The 17,705-nt window shown below is 47.1% G+C and overlaps 2 protein-coding genes across 3 annotated transcripts in view; both read left to right on the forward strand.

Moving 5' to 3' along the window:
- The first annotated feature begins 1,294 nt into the window (after positions 1-1,294).
- On the forward strand, positions 1,295-14,700 carry CD2 (CD2 molecule). The gene is made up of 5 exons (XM_009682712.2): positions 1,295-1,576; positions 4,561-4,857; positions 8,223-8,465; positions 11,912-12,031; positions 14,115-14,700. Exons 1-5 carry the CDS (start codon positions 1,516-1,518, stop codon positions 14,321-14,323), a joined length of 930 nt encoding a protein of 309 aa, XP_009681007.2. The 5' UTR covers positions 1,295-1,515; the 3' UTR covers positions 14,324-14,700.
- A 268-nt stretch (positions 14,701-14,968) lies between these two features.
- Positions 14,969-17,705, forward strand: part of PTGFRN (prostaglandin F2 receptor inhibitor) — a 117,163-nt gene continuing 114,426 nt past the window's right edge. For both annotated transcript variants that reach the window (XM_068910068.1, XM_068910077.1), the window contains exon 1: positions 14,969-16,758. The gene's annotated coding sequence lies outside the window, so the exon portion shown is untranslated. The remainder of the gene's footprint in view (positions 16,759-17,705) is intronic.

Raw genomic sequence — 17,705 nt, forward strand, 5'->3', positions numbered from 1 at the left:
GATGGAATGACTGGCTGGGTAGATGAGGGCAGGGCAGCGGATGTTGTCTACCTGGACTTCAGCAAGGCTTTGGACACTGTCTCCCATCACACCCTCCTAGGCAAGCTCAAGAAGCGCAGGCTGGATGAGCAGACAGTGAGGTGGATCGAGAACTGGCTGAATGGCAGGACTCAGGGGGTTGTGATCTGTGGCGCAGAGTCTAGTTGGAGGCCAGTAACTAGTGGTGTCCCCTGGGGTCAGTACTGGCTCCAGTCTTGAGTTCAACGTATTCATCAGTGACCTGGAGGAAGGCACAGAGTGCGCCCTCAGCAAGCTTGCTGATGTTACAAAGCTGGGAGGCGTGGCCGGTACCCCAGAGGGCTGTGCTGCCATTCCGAGGGACCTGGACAGGCTGGAGAGACGGGCGGAGAGGAACCTCCTGGAGTTCAACAAAGGCAAGTGCGGGGTCCTGCACCTGGGGAGGACTAACCTCGTGCCCCAGGACAGGCTGGGGGCTGACCTGCTGGAAAGGGGCTCTGCCGAGAAGGACCTGGGAGTCCTGGCGGACAGCAAGCGGACCATGAGGCAGCAATGTGCCCTAGTGGCCAAGAAGGCTGATGGTCTCCCGGGTTGCCTTAGGAAGAGCATTGCCAGCAGGTGGAGGGAGGTGATCCTGCCCCTCTACTCAGCCCTGGTGAGGCCTCCCCTGGAGTGCTGGGCTCCCCAGTACAAGAGAGACATGGAGCTCCTGGAGCGAGCCCAGCAAAGAGCTACTAGGATGACTGAGGGACTGGAGCATCTCTCCTGCGAGGAAAGGCTGAGGGTGCTGGGCCTGTTCGGCCTGGAGAAGAGAAGGCTGGGGGGGGGAGGGGGGGAAATCTGATTGATGTGTATAAGCCTCTGAAGGGAGAGTGTCAAGAGGATGGGGCCCAGACTCTTCACAGTGGTGCCCAGCGATAGGACGAGAGGCAATGAGGATAAACTGAAACACAGGAAGCTCCTGTGTTTCATCTGAACATGAGGAAAAACTTCTTTCCTGTGAGGGCGACTGAGCCCTGGACCAGGTTGCCCAGAGAGGCGGTGGAGTCTCCTTCGCTGGAGATATTCAAAAGCCGCCTGGACGTGATCCTGGGCAATGTGCTTTAGACTGACCCTGCTTGAGCAGGGGGGTTGGACTAGATGATCTCCGGAGGTCCCTTCCAACCTTGGCCATTCTGTGATTCATAGGATGGCTGTAGGAGATGAGGTCGCCCGTGGGGCCTCAAGCTGTGCTGGCAGATTTTGGTGCCTTCTTGTGTTTTCCTGCTTGCCAGCTGACACCCCTCCTTGAGGAGTTAGCAGAGCAAGAAGTATTTCTGTCAGTGCAGCTGTGCAGAAGCCAGAACGGAGTAGTGCTCAGATGAGCGATGGGAGGAGGGGAGGGGGCATGAGGGCTGTGTGGGCACATCCCACGGTCATCTCCGTGCGACACAGCATTTTTTCACCTGCCGGCAGCTATCATCAGACGAGGAGACACTGGAGTTTTTGACCCTGAAAATGAACCTTAAGAGGATTTTCCTAGTCAAGTGCTTGCTGCTTTTATTTCCCAGTGTAAAATGTGAGTCCATGTTATCATTTTTTTGCTTTTTCTGCCTAGCTTTGTTAACATTGCATTTTAAAGCATATAAAATTTGGTGGAATGTTCCTGATAACAAACTGGCTCCACTTCCCCAGTGGGTAGAGTGTCTGGAGACCTTTGGGTCAGTGCTATTATTATTTGATTTAGCTTTCAGCCAAGGGGAGAGCAGGACCAGAGTTTTCCTATTCCAATTATAATAATAATCAGTAAACAGTTCAGGTTTTAAGTTAATGAGCCTTAATTTGACACATGTATAACGAGAAATGTCAGCATGCTGTTTTCTTTCTGCCCTCAAGGTAGCTTGTAGTACATTTGAGATCCAGTTCACGGTGCATTGTGTAGAGCCATTATCTCATGTAATTTTCTTTTCTTATCAAAGAGGAGCAAATCTGTTGAAAGTGCAAACTGCATTCCTCCATAAATATTAACAGAAGCAGAGATCTATTCCAGCAGTTGTAAGTGGAGGTGAAGGAGTCTAGGCTGTGAAAAACAGTAACAAAATACATATTTGTTGTATATTTTGTGTATTATTGCACTCATTACTTTTTAAAATATTAATCTAAAAACTTAATGAAGGTCTTAACTCACAGACTGGAGAAGGTTATAAAAAATGGAGATAATACAATTGCTCATAGGTTTTATTTCCGTTCATTCAACTGTAGATCATATGTATGGCTTTTTAATGCTTTTTTTCTCCTCCAGAACAAAACGAATAGATAAATAAGGAATTTATTTTTGTAGTTGATATATAAAACATCCTACCTAGCAAAACAAAGATTATTCATGTGAATAGAACAACTTGTTTCAAATATATACAAAACCTTAAAACAGAAGACTTCCTTACTTTTATGAAGTCACTAATGGAGCCTTTCCTTTTAACTCTGTGCCTGTGAACGATCTGATTTTTCTTGTGATTGCAAGTGAGCTCCATGCTACTGGTTCTGATCTTTCTGCCCATTGAAGAGCATTTCAGTTGGCATTAGCAGAAATGCTGTTTCATTAGCTGGACGGATTTTTAGAATTGTGTATGGGGTCTTCAGTTTTCTGTCAGCGAGACTACGGAGAGTCGTTAAACAGTCAGACAGAGATGTGGCTAGATGATAAGTCCATGGAGATGCCACTGAATTTTCTCTGAAAAGTTAGATTTTTTTTGTTGACTTCCAAATGAAGGAATAAATGGTTGTATGCATTATACAAAGAAATCCTTCTACTAGCTCTAAATACCTGTGGGTGACTCTGAGCAGAAACAACTACCAGAATTCAAATATTTGGATATAATCTGGAGTGTCATCTGTGTGGAGGATTGCCGCTTCCCGGATTGATTGATAGTTTGAATTCAGAATAGTTCATTAGACACATCAAATACTTTGTAAGAAATGTGATAGTGAAATAATAACCTCTCCTTAGACTGGTGGGCGAATTGCTGGGAACACTTCAGTGTAATTTTCTTGCTGCAGAGGCACAATATTTTAATTCCTTGATTATCTCTAATATTGATGGTTTCATGAGGTAGGAACTGGATTGTAGTTTCCCCTTTGTGATATATTTTATCATTGTCCTAGACACAATGAATAAAGGATTATATTCTGTAATAAAGGATTGTAATAAAAAAATGTATAAACATTTTTTCTCTCTGTGAAGAAGTGCTTGAAATAAATACAATTAGAGCAGAATCAGCTCTATCTGATAATGTGAAGTGAAATCCCATCATACCTACCAGCTTTCTCCTATAAATTGAAGAGGAAGTAATGTAGAAAATGATGAATGAAATAAATAAGTTCTGATTTCAAGTGAATATTCAGTTATTAAAGAGCATATTTAATCTGGCGCTTGTAAGCACTCTTCCCTCCCTTTCTGCAAATTTTCCACCTGCTATCATGGGGGAAGGCAGTGCTTTATTTGAAGTGACCTCCAGACAAAATGTGCATGCAGAAGCCCCAGAGGGCTCTTTACGCTCACCGCAGAGGTGTGCGCGCCTTGCCAAGGCCATGAAGCGGTGCTGGGGATAGATGGGGGTGAGGCCCAGCTGCAGTGTGAAGAGTGTGTGATCTCTGTTGCTAATCATATGATTAATGTTTAGCAGCCTTGGTTTTCTTGATGCTATCACCTTCAAAAGTCGCACAGTAAGTGCTACCCTGTCCTGGCAGCGCCTTTGTGAAGTAGGTTACCCGTAGCTATTTTGCGGAAGGGATTTATGATCAAATGAGATCTGCAAAGAAAAAAAGATGGCTTTTTTTGGCCTTTGCTTATTTCCTAATATCACCAACGCCCGATTGGTTCAAAGGCTACGGTTAGCTGTTTGTTTCTTCCCCCCCCTTAACTTTCCTCTCCGTGATCCTGTGTTAGAGATACCAACTGTGAATGCTCCGGAGGGGCGGCGTGCTAGGGATTGGCAAGAAGCGGGCATGGGGAGCTGCCAGTGCTGGTCTTCATCCGGTGCGATGTCTCACACTCACTTACAGCTTGACACAGGCAAATTTTTGAGGCTGCTATTATTGTTACTGCTGTCACTACTATTACTGCTCCTTCTATCCAGGGCCAAGACTGGTTCATATTCTTGCTACCCACAGTAATATTTGAAGTGATGAGCACTCTGTCAGCAGTGTCAAGTGCAAAAAATACACTGAAGAGGCCTGATTTTCAGAAAGGATTAAGTTCAGAGTTAAGTTTCTGGACAGCCATGAATCAAGGCATCCAAACTCTGTACAAATAAGTAAGTCAGCCAGAACATAAAGCCAACTTCTGAAAATCAGGCCCTTAACTTTCTAGTGTCTCAGAATTAAATTGAGTGCTGATGTTTAACTACTTAAGGGTCAAGAGAGGCTTTGGAGCATGAGGTGGAAACAGCCACAGGAGCGAAGAGAAGCTTAGGGAGCTCAGAGAAGAAAATACAACATTTTGGGTCACCACTGCTGGGGCTGGTAAAGATGCACTGACAGGACCGGTTGTGCTTCCCTTTAAAGGTGCTGTCACCAAATGGATTTACAGGGCAGTGAACGACTCTGCTCTTCTTCATGTCCCTGCTGCTGGGACCGTACACGAAGTAACATGGATGAGAGATGAGAAAAAGTTACTTCAGATAAAAGATATGAAAACCAAGTATTACGTGAACAAGGGCCAGTGCAGGTGTAAGATACTCCTGAATGGGACTCTGCAAATTGAGCAGCTGGTGAAAAATGATAGTGGAAAGTACGGAGTCCTTGTTTATGGAAAGGATGGAAAGTTTAAGGCAGAAGAGGACACAATGCTCGTTGTTCAGGGTGAGTTTTTGCTCTTCTCATACCACACTCAGCCACAGCTGAGTAAGTCTTGGTGTTCGCGCTGTCTCATACAGCCTTTGCTACTCACCCCCCCCCCCTTTCCTATTTTAGGGGAAACTTCTTAGGGGTGAGATGTGCCACCTTAATCCTCTGCTAACAGCAATCTGCCTCTTTTCTTCCCTTCTCTCGTTGCTCTTGATTCTGTCTGGTCCCCCTTTTCTCCCTGGCTCCTCTCTTTGTCAGCCACCAGATTTCTGCATGTGCCCAAGCAAACAGCCATGAGCTTAGCGGCGGTGTGGGTACGGCCATGCTGCAGCATGGCAGGCAGTGCCGGGACTGCTCGGGGTGCTGACTCCGGAGCCAGGGCAACACCGCGTGAACAGGGCTGCATTGCTTCCAGCAACATCTTGCACAACCTGTGTGAGATGTGGCAGCAGCTGCTGCTGCTGCACTGTGTGCTTGCCTCAACGTGGGCTTCTGGTGCTGTTTTGTTGGTACTGAGTTAACGCCTTTTTGACCTGCAGCTGCTGATCCAGAAGGCTTTGTGTTATATCTGCCAGCCCCATGAGGAGGTCTCGGAGCTCGGATGGCACTAGATGCCTGTATTGAGGCAATGGGATTGCACTCATAGATTTTTCTCTACCATGCAAAATATCCAGGAATCACCTCCACCCCCACCTCGAGATACACCATAAAAGGCAAGGAGTTGTAGGTGCAGGGGGAGGAGACTCTTGCATCCCATCCTTAGATAGCATAATACAAAAAAATGCAGATTATGCTGTTTAAAGCAGACTTGATCACATGCCCAGAGTATTCAGCTGCACGGATTCAAAGCATGAAGGCAGCCTCAGCCTACCGAGGCAGCATTCCTGTGCTGTACCTTGTCTCAGAGACTGGAGAAGCAGCAGCTCAAAGCTTTTGGGACATGCAGGAAAGATGGGGTTAGCTATTCTGTCGCTTTATGGCTGCTACCGCCTCTCCAGACTGCTAAGCCATAGTGCAGGATGTTTTTTTTTCCAGCCAGAGGCTGGTTTTGCCCTGATCTTCCTCAGCCCACATGCACATCTCTGCCAAACAACACTTGAGTCTGTGGGCACCAGCTGGCACCACTGAAACAATGCTTTGATGAAGCAGCAGCAAAGGCAGCTGGAAGGGTTCTAGCACCGTTTCTATGCAGTGGGAAACCCCATAGCTAACCAGCTATTGAGAAGCGAGGGTTTCTCACGCTGGGAACTGTTGTTACAAGCTATCTACAGATTCAGGAAGCCCTTGGGGGCCTGATTGTACTTAACTCACACTTGACTCTTGTGAGTGTTCTGGGTTCAATGCCACGTTAAGGCAAAAGGTTGCATCCTAGCTGCATGATGGAACTGTTCATCTGCTCTGCAGTGGGGAGACTCCTCTACCTCCGATATGTAGTTTTGGAAGTAAAACCCTTTAGCAGGTTTGAGGTGCTAGGGTCATCTCTCAGCCAAATTATACTTTATTATTACAGCTGGGAAAATAGTTGTTCTTCAAAAAATAATAATTTAGCTGATGACATTATCACACAACTCCACCACTAGGACCTGGACTCTCATACACAGTGTTTCATGTTGGCAGGTTCCCCTAAAAGGTATGCTATAGCTTGCAGAAGAGGAGCAGGTTTAATGAAAAAAAGGAGGTTGCAGACATCACAGTGTGAACCCAGACTTATTTGCTTCAAACAGCCCTTCCTGGCTTTAAAATGCATGTTCCCCAATAGCTTACGCTGCCTATACCTAGCAATGCCCTGGGACGCTGTTATTTACCTGGTGTAAAAGACAGAAAGTATTTTTTTTCCATCTGATGTTCCTGCCAGTTGACCCTGGTTGAGGAAAGTGCTGCAAGCTTTTCGGTTTTGTGCAGCCTCAGCAGTGACAGAGAATCTGCAACTGAAATGTAGCTAGGCGTGTGCAAGACTTAGAAAGAAAATGTAAATCAGTTCTCTCTTTCATAGTGTCATTGAGACCTAAGAGGGTTTTGTTTTGTTTTGTGTTTTCTACTTTGTTCTGTTCTGATGGGTTTTCATGCTGTGGTGGTCATGCTAGTTGAGTGCCTTTGGTGATACATTAAGCATCATAAGTAGCTGCGTGTCCATCTACCTGAAGGGCATGGCAAATAAGAGCTGGCTTCATTTTCATCAAAACACTGGAAGCAGAGTGGCAGAGGGCTGAGTCTCCCCAGTTTGCCGCCTCCCCCTGAAAACACAACTTCCTCCCCTACCCTCACCTGGCTGGCTGCGAGCCAGGCCAAGCCTGACTGTAGCCCAGCCGTTTTGGTGCAGCTCTGCTTTGCTGAAACACTCTCGGCCTGCTTCCAGATCTCGGTAAGGCCGAGCAGAGCGCTGCAGTGGGGCGTATGCCTACCTGAGCCGTGCTTACTCGCACATTTACACAGCCCGCTCTGTTTTGAAGTCTAGATGGCATGCCCATGGCACGCGCGCTCATGCCAAAGGGCATGGAGAGGGATGGTTCTGTTATACGCCACAAAATAGGCTTCGCCTTGCTTCCTCCACTTGCTCCGTGCTGTGCTTTGCACGACAATCTCTCTCTGTCTCTTGGGAAGAGAGCGAATGCCGCCTTATCTCTCTCCTGCCTGCTCGCAGCTGCGTCCCCCTGAGTACCTCTAGAAATACCAGACCAGCTGATGTGAAGCCCTGCCTGGCTGCTGCCATCAGAGGCATGTTTGCTGTGGGGTTGGAGCTGGCTAAGCGGGCAGCCCTCGCACCCTCACCAGTCACTCGGATGGCACGGTAGCAGCGATCCCGGTGACATGCAGAGCGAACGGCCTCGCAGATGCACACGGCTCCTCACCCCTTGCAACACTCTCCCTGCTTCGCCCCGAAAGTACTGAAGGAAGGTATAACAGCAGCTGATCTTCAGGTTGCACTTTATATGGTTAACTACCTGGAGTGTAAAGGCCCTTCTGATGTGAACTACAGATACTTCTATTTAGAAGCCACATTAGGGATGAAACTCAGGTTGTAAATTGACATAATGCTGAACTGAAGACGGGTCCTGGAGAAGTAGAGTGCTGCTGCTCTTGCTGACATAAACAATCACATCTTTCTTGAGGAAAAAACACCCAACAGAGCAGTGAAAAGGGAACAGAGGGAGAGAAAGGAGGGGATCAGAAGCACGTTAGGCCCAACACTGTGTTTTCTTTATTACTGCTATGTTACCTCCTCAGTGAAGGTCAGATTTGCTCTTTGTTCTCCTCTGGCTTCATTAGCTGCTGTTACTTTTTCACTGCTTATTGGTGGCTAATTCTCTGTTCTACTTACTAATGGAGCTTTTCAAAAGGAGAAACCTCTCAGATACGCCTGTCCTCCTTTTCTTTTTCAGAACCCGTCCCTCAGCCAAACCTCAGCATTTACTGTGTTAACAGATCTATATTGGTGACATGTGAAGTGAAGCAGAAGACTGATGACCATACATTTATGATAGAAGTGACGCGAGATAAAACCAAAAAAATCCAAAAGAACGCGACAAAGGTGGAATTTCATACACATTACTCTGGGCCATTCAAATGTGTTGTGAAGAACCAAGCCAGTGAAAAATCAACTGAGAAGAAAATCAAGTGTTCAGGTAAAAAATCTTTTTTTGGCAGAATGTCCTAACACTGACCCACGAAGCCAGATGTAGTTGCACGTGCTTGTAGGATTGTTCTGGATGCCAGAAGCACTCTGCTTGGCATTTCCCAGCCTCATTGCACCTTTGCCCTCCCCACTGGGCTGCCGCCTGTCCCGCCACTACCCTTACGGTATCTCCAACCCAGCGGCGCGGAGGCCAGGGCAGGGGCGGAGGGATGCAAAGCAGGCTGCGCTCCCCCTTGTCCCTGTGGCTGATGGCGTGTCCCTTCTGGTGGCAGAGTGCCACTGCCAGCGGGGACCCTTGGTCAGTGGGGCCTGGGAGTTGCTGGAACAGGGGGAGGTTTGGCTCGGGGTAAGAGCCCCGTGGGTGGCAGGGAGGCCCCAGGCACGCTGCAATGCTGCTTCCACCTGGGGAGGAAGTCTCTGAGGGGAAACCACAGCCTGACAGAGAGATCAGGCTGGTCGGGGGTGTTAGGGAACGAGAGAGAGATTCTTGCTCACCCCATTGGGTTCACCCTGTGCTCCATCACTACTGACCAAGAGGTATCCTGGCAGACTCAAATGGCGTCGCCCATCAGTAGTGGTAAAGCAATGAAATAAAGGAGAAACGGGGAGGTAGGCATGCAAGAGTCTGTTAATGGCACACAGAAGTTTGCAAGAGGCAGAAAGAACTTTCCCCTCTTTTTTATCGTTCTTTATTCCTTTAAAACCAGCAGTATGTCCCAAAGGACAAAAGCCAAAGCAATGGCTTCAGTAAGGCAGAATAAAACTACCTGAGTGGGGAAGTTACCAGGACATAAATTAACAGCTCATTTTTGCAAAACATGGCTTGGGATCGTCTTCAATGGGTATGAAACCATGTCATTGGTATCAGGGGATTTGCTCTTGATTTACATCCTTATGGCGGGAAAATCAGTTGCACATGGTTTTATTTTTCTCCTCTTCACATTAATACCTGCAAAGGTGGTGGGCAACTACCACACCTGTGGGTGTGGGTGAGTGCTTTCACAGATGGAAAAATAACCTGCTTGGATTACCCTGCTTGTCCAGGCCAGGGATAAATGATGCCAAGGTCTGCTGCTGCTGACCGAAGGGCAAACAGCCGAGGCATGGGGTGGTCCCTGCTCTCCCTTGCAGCCCTGGCCTCCTGAAGGATCCCCCGACACCTAACAGAGACAAAGTGTTGTTTTCCAATGCACGAGCTGCCTGCCTGGGTGGGCTGCACAGCCACAGCGGTGCTAGTGTTGGAAAAGGGCTGGGGTGAGGGGGAGTGGGATGTGGCATGGACTTTGGGGCCAGGCATAAAAGCATGCCACTGGATTAGGTTCGTTTAAGGCAGGGCAAATTAGCCCAGACACGTTGCTCTAATAAGGCCATGCAGGCTGAAGCTGGCTTGTGCCTGGGCAGCCCTGGGCATGAGGAGGGCAAGCTTGGGTCTGCCTGCTGCCTGCATTGCTGGGCAGGCAGGCATGATCCATAAGTTGGATATTTCGATTTAACCGGTCACGCTTGAGAAGGAGTGGCCAGCTCTCCTGCTTGCCTTTTTTTTTTTTTAAGAGGGTGAGTTGGGTGGGAGAGAGTGTTTTTTCTTGAATTATTAATAATGAAGTAAAATGTTTGCCACATTGGTCTTCAAGGTACAAATACAGCATGTGTTAAACCGTGAGAAAACACTGAAACCACATAACACTACCCTTTCTACTCAAGCTAAAAACCTCACAGACGTTTTTGTGTGGGGACAGGACATTACCCAGCTCTACGGTAGATTAAAGATCCCTCAGGTTTCAGTCAAACCTCCTTCTCACCCTGCTGCCCTCCTTGAACATCTTACAGAAGCAAGTCTACCTGCTTCAGAAGCCAGTTAGGAAAAAATAATGATGGAAAATCAGTAAAGTAACTTTTATCTGAGAGTCTCAGAGTGCTTTGAGGACTGGAGTAGATGAGTATCATAGCACCTGGGGAGAACTGAAGCCTTTGGGATAACTGGTATGAGCACTGTTTCCAGAGTTACAAAGTCTGTCTGCTCTGGGGCATGAGCATTGCTCCAGACCATCATCAGCTCTTCCTGAGCCGAGTCTCACAGGGCAAAATACATCTCAGTTCAGCACTAGTAGCTAAAATAAGTGAGAAGAGTCAGATCACTGAGGGGGCCTTACTTCTCTGCATTCACTCTAAGGGAAGCCCTGGCAGATGTTGGCCCTCGTAGTGTAGCCATAACAACTTTGGTGTCGTGACTCTTGCCGTCCATGTGCTTGCTCAGTGAATATTAAGGGTGATACCAGTGCTGTATCCTCCTTTCAAGCTCTGTCTGCCAAGGAGCAAAGAGAGGTGCACTTCTGTTGGGTTCAGCTCTTTTGTTGCTCCACAGTGCCCATGCTCAAGCACAAACACCAAATGCTGGCAGGACAACCCACAGGAGACGTGTCATAGGAAGGCTAGAGTCCAGCAAGCCTTATCTGGCCAAAAATAAAGAATGCTTACGTAAATCTTTGCTCACCAAGCAAACTGAACTCTTATTTTGAGTCTGTGGGATATTTGGTTATGTTTTGTCCTTCTTTGCTATTTTAAATTTGCATGCAACCAAAAATTGAAGAGGAAGTGCCAAAATGCTATGAGGCAAGCTGTTCTTAGTGTTTCCAGCTCAGTAGGAAGTACTTAGAAAAAGTTTATTTCTGTTGATGCTGAGCACTATGTGGATGCTCATTGTCCTTATTAACGGTTCAGAGACACATCAAGAACTTTTTGTGCTGTTTCATGAAAATGTCTTTGTGTTTGTCCATTGCTAGCAGGGAGAGGGTATTTGGGGTGATTTAAATAAGATGTGCTGCCACACATGAGTGGTCTAGTTTCAATTTTCTGCAGAACTTGAATCCAGCCGGGAGAAATCAAATTCTCCATAGTGAGGGTGTAAGGGCCAGTAATTTTCTGCCGTGTATGGAGAAAGGGCAAAAGGTGGGTTCTCTCAGCCGCACTGCCTTTATAGTCAATGGGGAAAGATACAGAGTTCTAGGTAGCTATTCATCTGATTTTGGGATGAGTCACACCATGAAATTGTCTGCTGTAGAAGTTGTGCAAGTCTGCATGACTAACTCAGAGGTAGACCTCTGCAGCAGGTCAGATGACTTTAACTCCTGGAGTCTGGCCTCCTGGTTTCCAGTCTAAACAGTGCCACGAGCTTTCTGTGTCCATTGGCCAATTATCTGACATTTTTGCCTCTCAAGTTTCCTCAGGCCTTGATACCAGTGCATCAGGTGGCCATATTGAATCTGATTTATTTCTTTACAGAAGTGTTCTCACTATTTTGGTACAAAAAACATTACTTAACAAAAATACATTCATGTCATCATAGATATATTCTCTTAGAAGATCAGGCCTGAATCATAGGCTTAGTCTTGCAGTGATTTTTCCCTGTCTAACATCCTCTTTCACTCTCTTAACTAGGCCAGCTGGACCTTTATCTCATCTTAAGCATAGCAGGAGGCCTAATCTTCTTTGCAGTCTTCATGGCTTTGCTTATTTACTGTATTAGGAAGAAGAGAGCAGAAAGGCTTGAAGAAGATGGTAAGTCTCTAAAGGCTTTATGTTGTTCTCCAGCCACCTAAAATCTTAGAGCTTTCCACTGATAGTATGCCTGTGGGCAGGAGCATACTGTCTGCCCCAGCATGAGCGAGAGCTTTGTTTGGCACATGGCAAATCCCAGCAGATCAGCTGCTGTTGTTGGTCTTGGTTTCTGACCTCCCCTTTGAACAAAAGGCTTTTTGCTTTTGAGCCCTTTCATTTATGCATGAGGGAAGAATAGTTCCTCCAAAGGTTGGCCCTGACCACCTGTCATGAACATCCCCAGGGCTAAATCTAAGATTAGGTATCCCGTCAGCAGATTTTTCTCATTAAGTTTACGTAGTGTAAAATTAAGGCCCCTGAAATCACTAGTCACATTTGGAAACATGTTAAGTAGTGGGAAGGGGCAAAAAAGGCTCAATTTTTCCTCGAGTTTCCTCAGACATCTCATACGGCCTGTCCTCTCTAAAAAACAAAGTTGCTGGAGGCCCATCAACACGGGAAGTCCAACATGGAGCACTTTAAAGAGACCAAGCTTTCAGAATGGGCAGAGCCTTCATCTGTTGTCTGAAATTCAGGCCTCTTTGAGACCATGGAAAATACTTGGTCAAAGCCTTCTCTCAGTATGGCCTTTTCTTGATGGAGAGGGTAGCTTGAATTATAACCCAGACGTTGCCCCTAGTTTGGGTGGACAGACAAACTTAAATCAGAGGATGCTCAGCTGTGATTTGAGATGAGCTGACCGGCCCACCTGGAAGAAGAGGCTAAAACAAGAGGGAGGTTGTCCTGCAGCCAGGGGAGGCAGCTTGGCATTAAAGGCTTGTTTTCGCATCCTCCCACCCCTGCACCGTGCCAAACTTCCTGTGTGGTCTTAAATAACAGTTGTTCTCTCTATGAGTCTGTCGCCAAGCTAGAAAACGGAGTCAAAAGCTCTTTTTCACATCCCAACAGTGTTGTCAAGATAAAGAGGGTAAAGTCTGAAAGAGACTCTAGCTGATATCTCAAAGGTGCCTTGGTCAGGGCGGCAGCTAGGGTGAGCACAACCTGTCCCCTGGCTGAGTGAAAGTATAATCTTGCTCTGTCTGTGCGCAGGTCATTCTCTGGACCCTCTTGCTTCCCCCATAAGCTATGACTAGGAAGAATAGACAAGTACTTTGCCTGTCTCGTCTCTCTTGAGGAGAGCTCACCAGAGTGCACCAAAAGGATACGATCTCAGAAAGCTTGGCATAGCTTGTGAACACAATACCAGTGTAAACATTGTTATCTGCGTGTTATTTAACATTACAGTTGTTCTTGTTTGACTGAGATAACTGTGCAGGGATGGCATATTCATAATTCTGGGGTCTGGCTTCAGTAAGACACAAGAAACACAGAAGTGTGGGAAAATGAGAAGATAAGAGAGTGACTAGCTTGCCTGAAACAGTTCAGTGTGTGTTTAAGGTCATTTCAGTGCCCCAAGCAGTAAATTCCTCAGTCTCTAAACTAAGATGACTGACATTTCAGAAATGCTGAGTCAGCAGTCAAAAATCAGCTGGCATGAACTTACTTCTTCTGTATGAGGGGAAATTAATGCTGGCAAAACATAGGAACTCAGGTTTCCAGGCACCTGGAAATGTTCAGGGCCATCACAGCATGGATAGTGGCAGGGCACGGTGCTTTTATGTTGCTCATGTCGCTCCTTGTGGGTGCATCTCACTTTCCCTTTGGTGAGGCATTTCCAACAGACAAGAGAGCAGCTCAAGTTGGGGATCTCTGCTGGTCACTGATGGGACCTTCTCAGCAGAGCCAAGCCCCCCAGAATGGAGAGGGCAGAGCTGCCCCAAACGCCTCCATGTGCCTTGACCTCAGCTAGGGAGCCAAAAAGCTTTTGGGTTTGGCTGATGGGAGTGGGCAATGCTGACTTTGGTTGCTCCAGTGGAGTAGCAAGGCTACCTAAGACTGACAGTGGCTTCCAGGCAAGACCAGCATTTGACTTTTTCTTGCTTGGGCCAATCACTTTTCCCCAGTTGCTCACCATAAGTAACAGTGCTATCTTCTGGTCAGACTTGAGTCTGTGCCTGATTGCTTGGGCCTTCTGTCATTGCAGATGAGGAGAGAATGATGCAAATTCGCCAGGTGGACACCGAAATGATGGTCCGGGAGCTCCCCCAGCCACCATCCAACCCTCCCCTGAAGCAGGCACGCGTGCAGCAGAGGCCTCTGCCACAGCCACAGATGCAGCAGCAAGCAGTGCCCCCACGGCCCAGGCCGCGCACTCAGCAGCGAACTCCAAACCGCCCAAGAGAAAGACCTTAAATGACCGCCTTGGGCAGGACAGAGGACTCTCTGCTCCATGATTCACTGGAAAAAGAAAGTTTTTAATAGTCAGGAACCCCTCCTGCCCTAGGGTTGCATAACGCTCAGCTGTGAAGTGGCAGCTTTTGTTGCAGAAAATTAGGGAGTGCGTTAAATGGCTCCCAGTGGAAGAGATTCGTAGTGATGGAGGTTCATCCCTGTGGCCATTCTTCTTTAAGTGACTTCAGGCTAAGGTATGGAGCATTGAGCCTTGAAACCTGTGTCTTTCTGTGATTCATTTGTTTTTATTGCTTCTCATTATCTTCTTGTTTTTTGGATGGGTTATATCAAGAAGGATCTAAAGCTCTAGTGAGACAACATGGGCTTATTTCTCTTAACATAGTTTTGTCACATGTCTTTCTTTCCTGCTTCCCCACATTCAGACAGCCCTCTGGCTTCAGCATCAAATCCATGATCTTCTGGACAGAAAAAAAATTGCGTGTAATTAAACATCTAATGTTGAAAGAATTGGTGCTGTCTAATGCAGAGAAAAGATGGAGGGGAGATAGGAGAGCCTTTGTGTGTGTGTGGAAAAAAAAGCAAGTGGGAAAGGAGTAAGCTATCCATCTTCTCTACCATGTTTAGAACAATAAAGCATGGACTTAAATTGCAACAGGAGAGATTTAGGTTGGGAATTTTTTTTTCTTACAGGCAAATGCAGCAAAATAGATTTCTGGGGGAGGGTCTCCGTCATCAGGAGTTTCAAAGGATGGATTAGGCAACCGTCTATAAGGTATTCTCGTCCTGCTGAGAGCTAGGGGAACGTACTACATGGCCTCGCCAAGGTCCATAAGGTCCATTTCAGCTCTGTTGTCGATGACTGCCTGCTGGTGAAGAAAATGAAACTTTATTCTCAGCATAGGTCTGTTTGTAATAGTAGTCTCACAAGCCAATGGATACCAGACTTGTCCTGTGCCAAGCAGTCTGATTAATAGCGACATTGTCTGAATTGTCATGGGTTTTCAACACGAGGCCGTTCGTCCAATGATGAGTGACTGTGTCTATTGATTTCAGTGGTAAGCACCTCATGTATTACCAGGTGATCATAGAGAACTGCTGAGAGAGCTCTTCTTCCCAAAGGGAGAGCTGTGTAAATACTTCCTTATCAGTCTCCATGTGCTAGACGAACCCTGCTTGTTCCTCTTGTTGTCAGAAATGTTCATAAATTCCTCCTTTGAGGAGCTGAGGAGCCACAAGAAGAAAGACCTTTTTAGAGCAACATCTGAATGGATAAACTAGCCTATCTGGTGTAAAAGACAGTGCCAGTGGAGAAAGAGAGAGCTACCACAGCCACAGACCATGAGAGATCTGACCTCTGTTTTGTTACGTTACGCAGAAGAATGTGCAGTCTCCTTTCAGACTGGGCTATCCTACTCATGTCAGGGGAGTTAAAACAGTCATCCTTTATTTCTCCTCAGAAACGTGGCTATTTTTATCTTCTAGTAAAGATAACTACTTTGTTTGTTTGTTTCAGAAACACTGAAGTAACTTGTGAGGGAGAAGGAGGTCCCTCTCCCTCCTCCAGAGTTCAGTCACTTAACTTTTCTTCCAATGGTGGGCATGGGAATGGGAACGTTACTTGTCCTTGCCTCAGCTTTCTGCAGCTTGTTTTAGGGCTTCTAATATTTAAAGTTGGATTTAGTAAATAGTTTGTTCTGTAATATGAGCTATCCTTGTGGTGCATGAATAAAGATAAGAGTGGGCGGAGAGGATTTTAGCTCATACCTGTGACGGTACTTCAGTATCTGATAGGCAGATACAGGAGGTTTTGCACAGATCCCAGGAGGTACCAATGGCCATGTGAGCACGCACAGCCGGTGAGCCTAGCTCATACCTTGGGGTGATTTCCAGAGAAACGAAGGACTGGGAGCCTTGAGGCAGAGCTACGCCATTGTTGAGCCTCCCTGCTGTGTTGCTAAAACGTTCTCTTGGGCTGGAAGGTGTAGCAACAAGAGCTGTTTGAGAAACACTAGGCATTTCCTCATGTATGAGCACTCTTGGGGAGGGAGTGTGCTAGCTCTTTAAGAGAAATACACCATCAGTTGCCACAGCTGTCTGCAGCAGCTGTGGAGGTGCCCAACCCCATGCCTGTGATATGTGAAGAGGGTGCAGGTGCGGTGGGGCACTGAGGTGCTGGAGATAAGTGTTTTGCTGTAGGAGTGCTTTGGAGGTGCTCCTGCTCTGTGATTAAGGTCTTGGTGAGTTTTTGTGAAGTGGTTTATTTGTAGAGACCTGCTTAAGTCACAGGACTAGCTCTTCTGGCTTATTTGGTGGGGGTCCCTTCAGCTGTTGCTTCTTTTCTTCATCACCTGGGGCTGGTTGTGCAGAGCCTGTGACACAGCCAAACTGCTGTGCTCATGGCTCTCTAGAGTGGCAGCTAAACAATCGCCTGTCAGGTAAGTGTGTGGTGTGTTAGGTACTCTGCTGCAGGTCAGCTCTTGCTTGTAGTTAACCTCGCCATGAAGTGTGCAGCAAGCCTTTATCCTCTGCTGGATCCCTGTTGCTGGTTTCTGATCTTTTAGGTGGGGAATGCTCTGTGATTTATTTGTGGCTGTAGCAGCAGTGGGTGCTCCTGGGTTTGGTTTCAGCTCCTTGTTCTCCTTCTCTGCTGAAGAGAGCTGAGGGGCTGCACTGAGCTCTCTACTTCATGCTCTTGCAAATAGAAAATACACTAACCTGTGAGTTGCCTGCAGGCCCCTGTTCTCTGGCATTGACTGTGAAAGGCAGCAGTCAACAGGCAGAGCAAGAGCTCTATACCTGGCACGTGTGTGGCAGGAAGCTGGGAACCGCAGGTGTCTTGAGCCCTCCCAGGCTTCCTGTTAGCTGCTGCCTGACACCGTGCCTCCCCTGGTGCTGGTGAGGTGATACTTGCTACAGCACCTTGCAGGTGTTGGTTTCTCTTCTGGAGAGCAGAGCTGCCAGCAGATGCCCTGAGCACAGGGCAGGCCAGAGGCTGCAACACTGGGAATGAGAGAAGGGTGGAGGTACCTATTTTAGTACTGCCCTCCGCCTGGCTGGAGTAAGCACTTCTGGTTTCAGGGCAACTTGTTGAGGGCTCCTCCAGGTTATGACATGCTTGCTGCGATGCTTTTCAGCCAATCGTTTCTCTCCTAGATGCTAAGGGACTGCAAGCTAAGTAGCAAGAGCTGAATTTAGCCCTGTTGGGAGGAGCTGCACTGAAATGCAGTGATCCCTCAGATGGACAAGGGAATGCTATGAGCACAGAGTACCTGCACAGTGGGAGGTCCCACTACAGAAATGCTTATTTTTCCTTCTGTCGCCTTTTTTTTTTTTTGGTAGTCACAACTGCTTTTGTGATGTCCCTTGTTTCCTCTGGTGTGCT

Source organism: Struthio camelus, chromosome 1, assembly GCF_040807025.1.
Source record: "Struthio camelus isolate bStrCam1 chromosome 1, bStrCam1.hap1, whole genome shotgun sequence".
Taxonomy (NCBI): domain Eukaryota; kingdom Metazoa; phylum Chordata; class Aves; order Struthioniformes; family Struthionidae; genus Struthio; species Struthio camelus.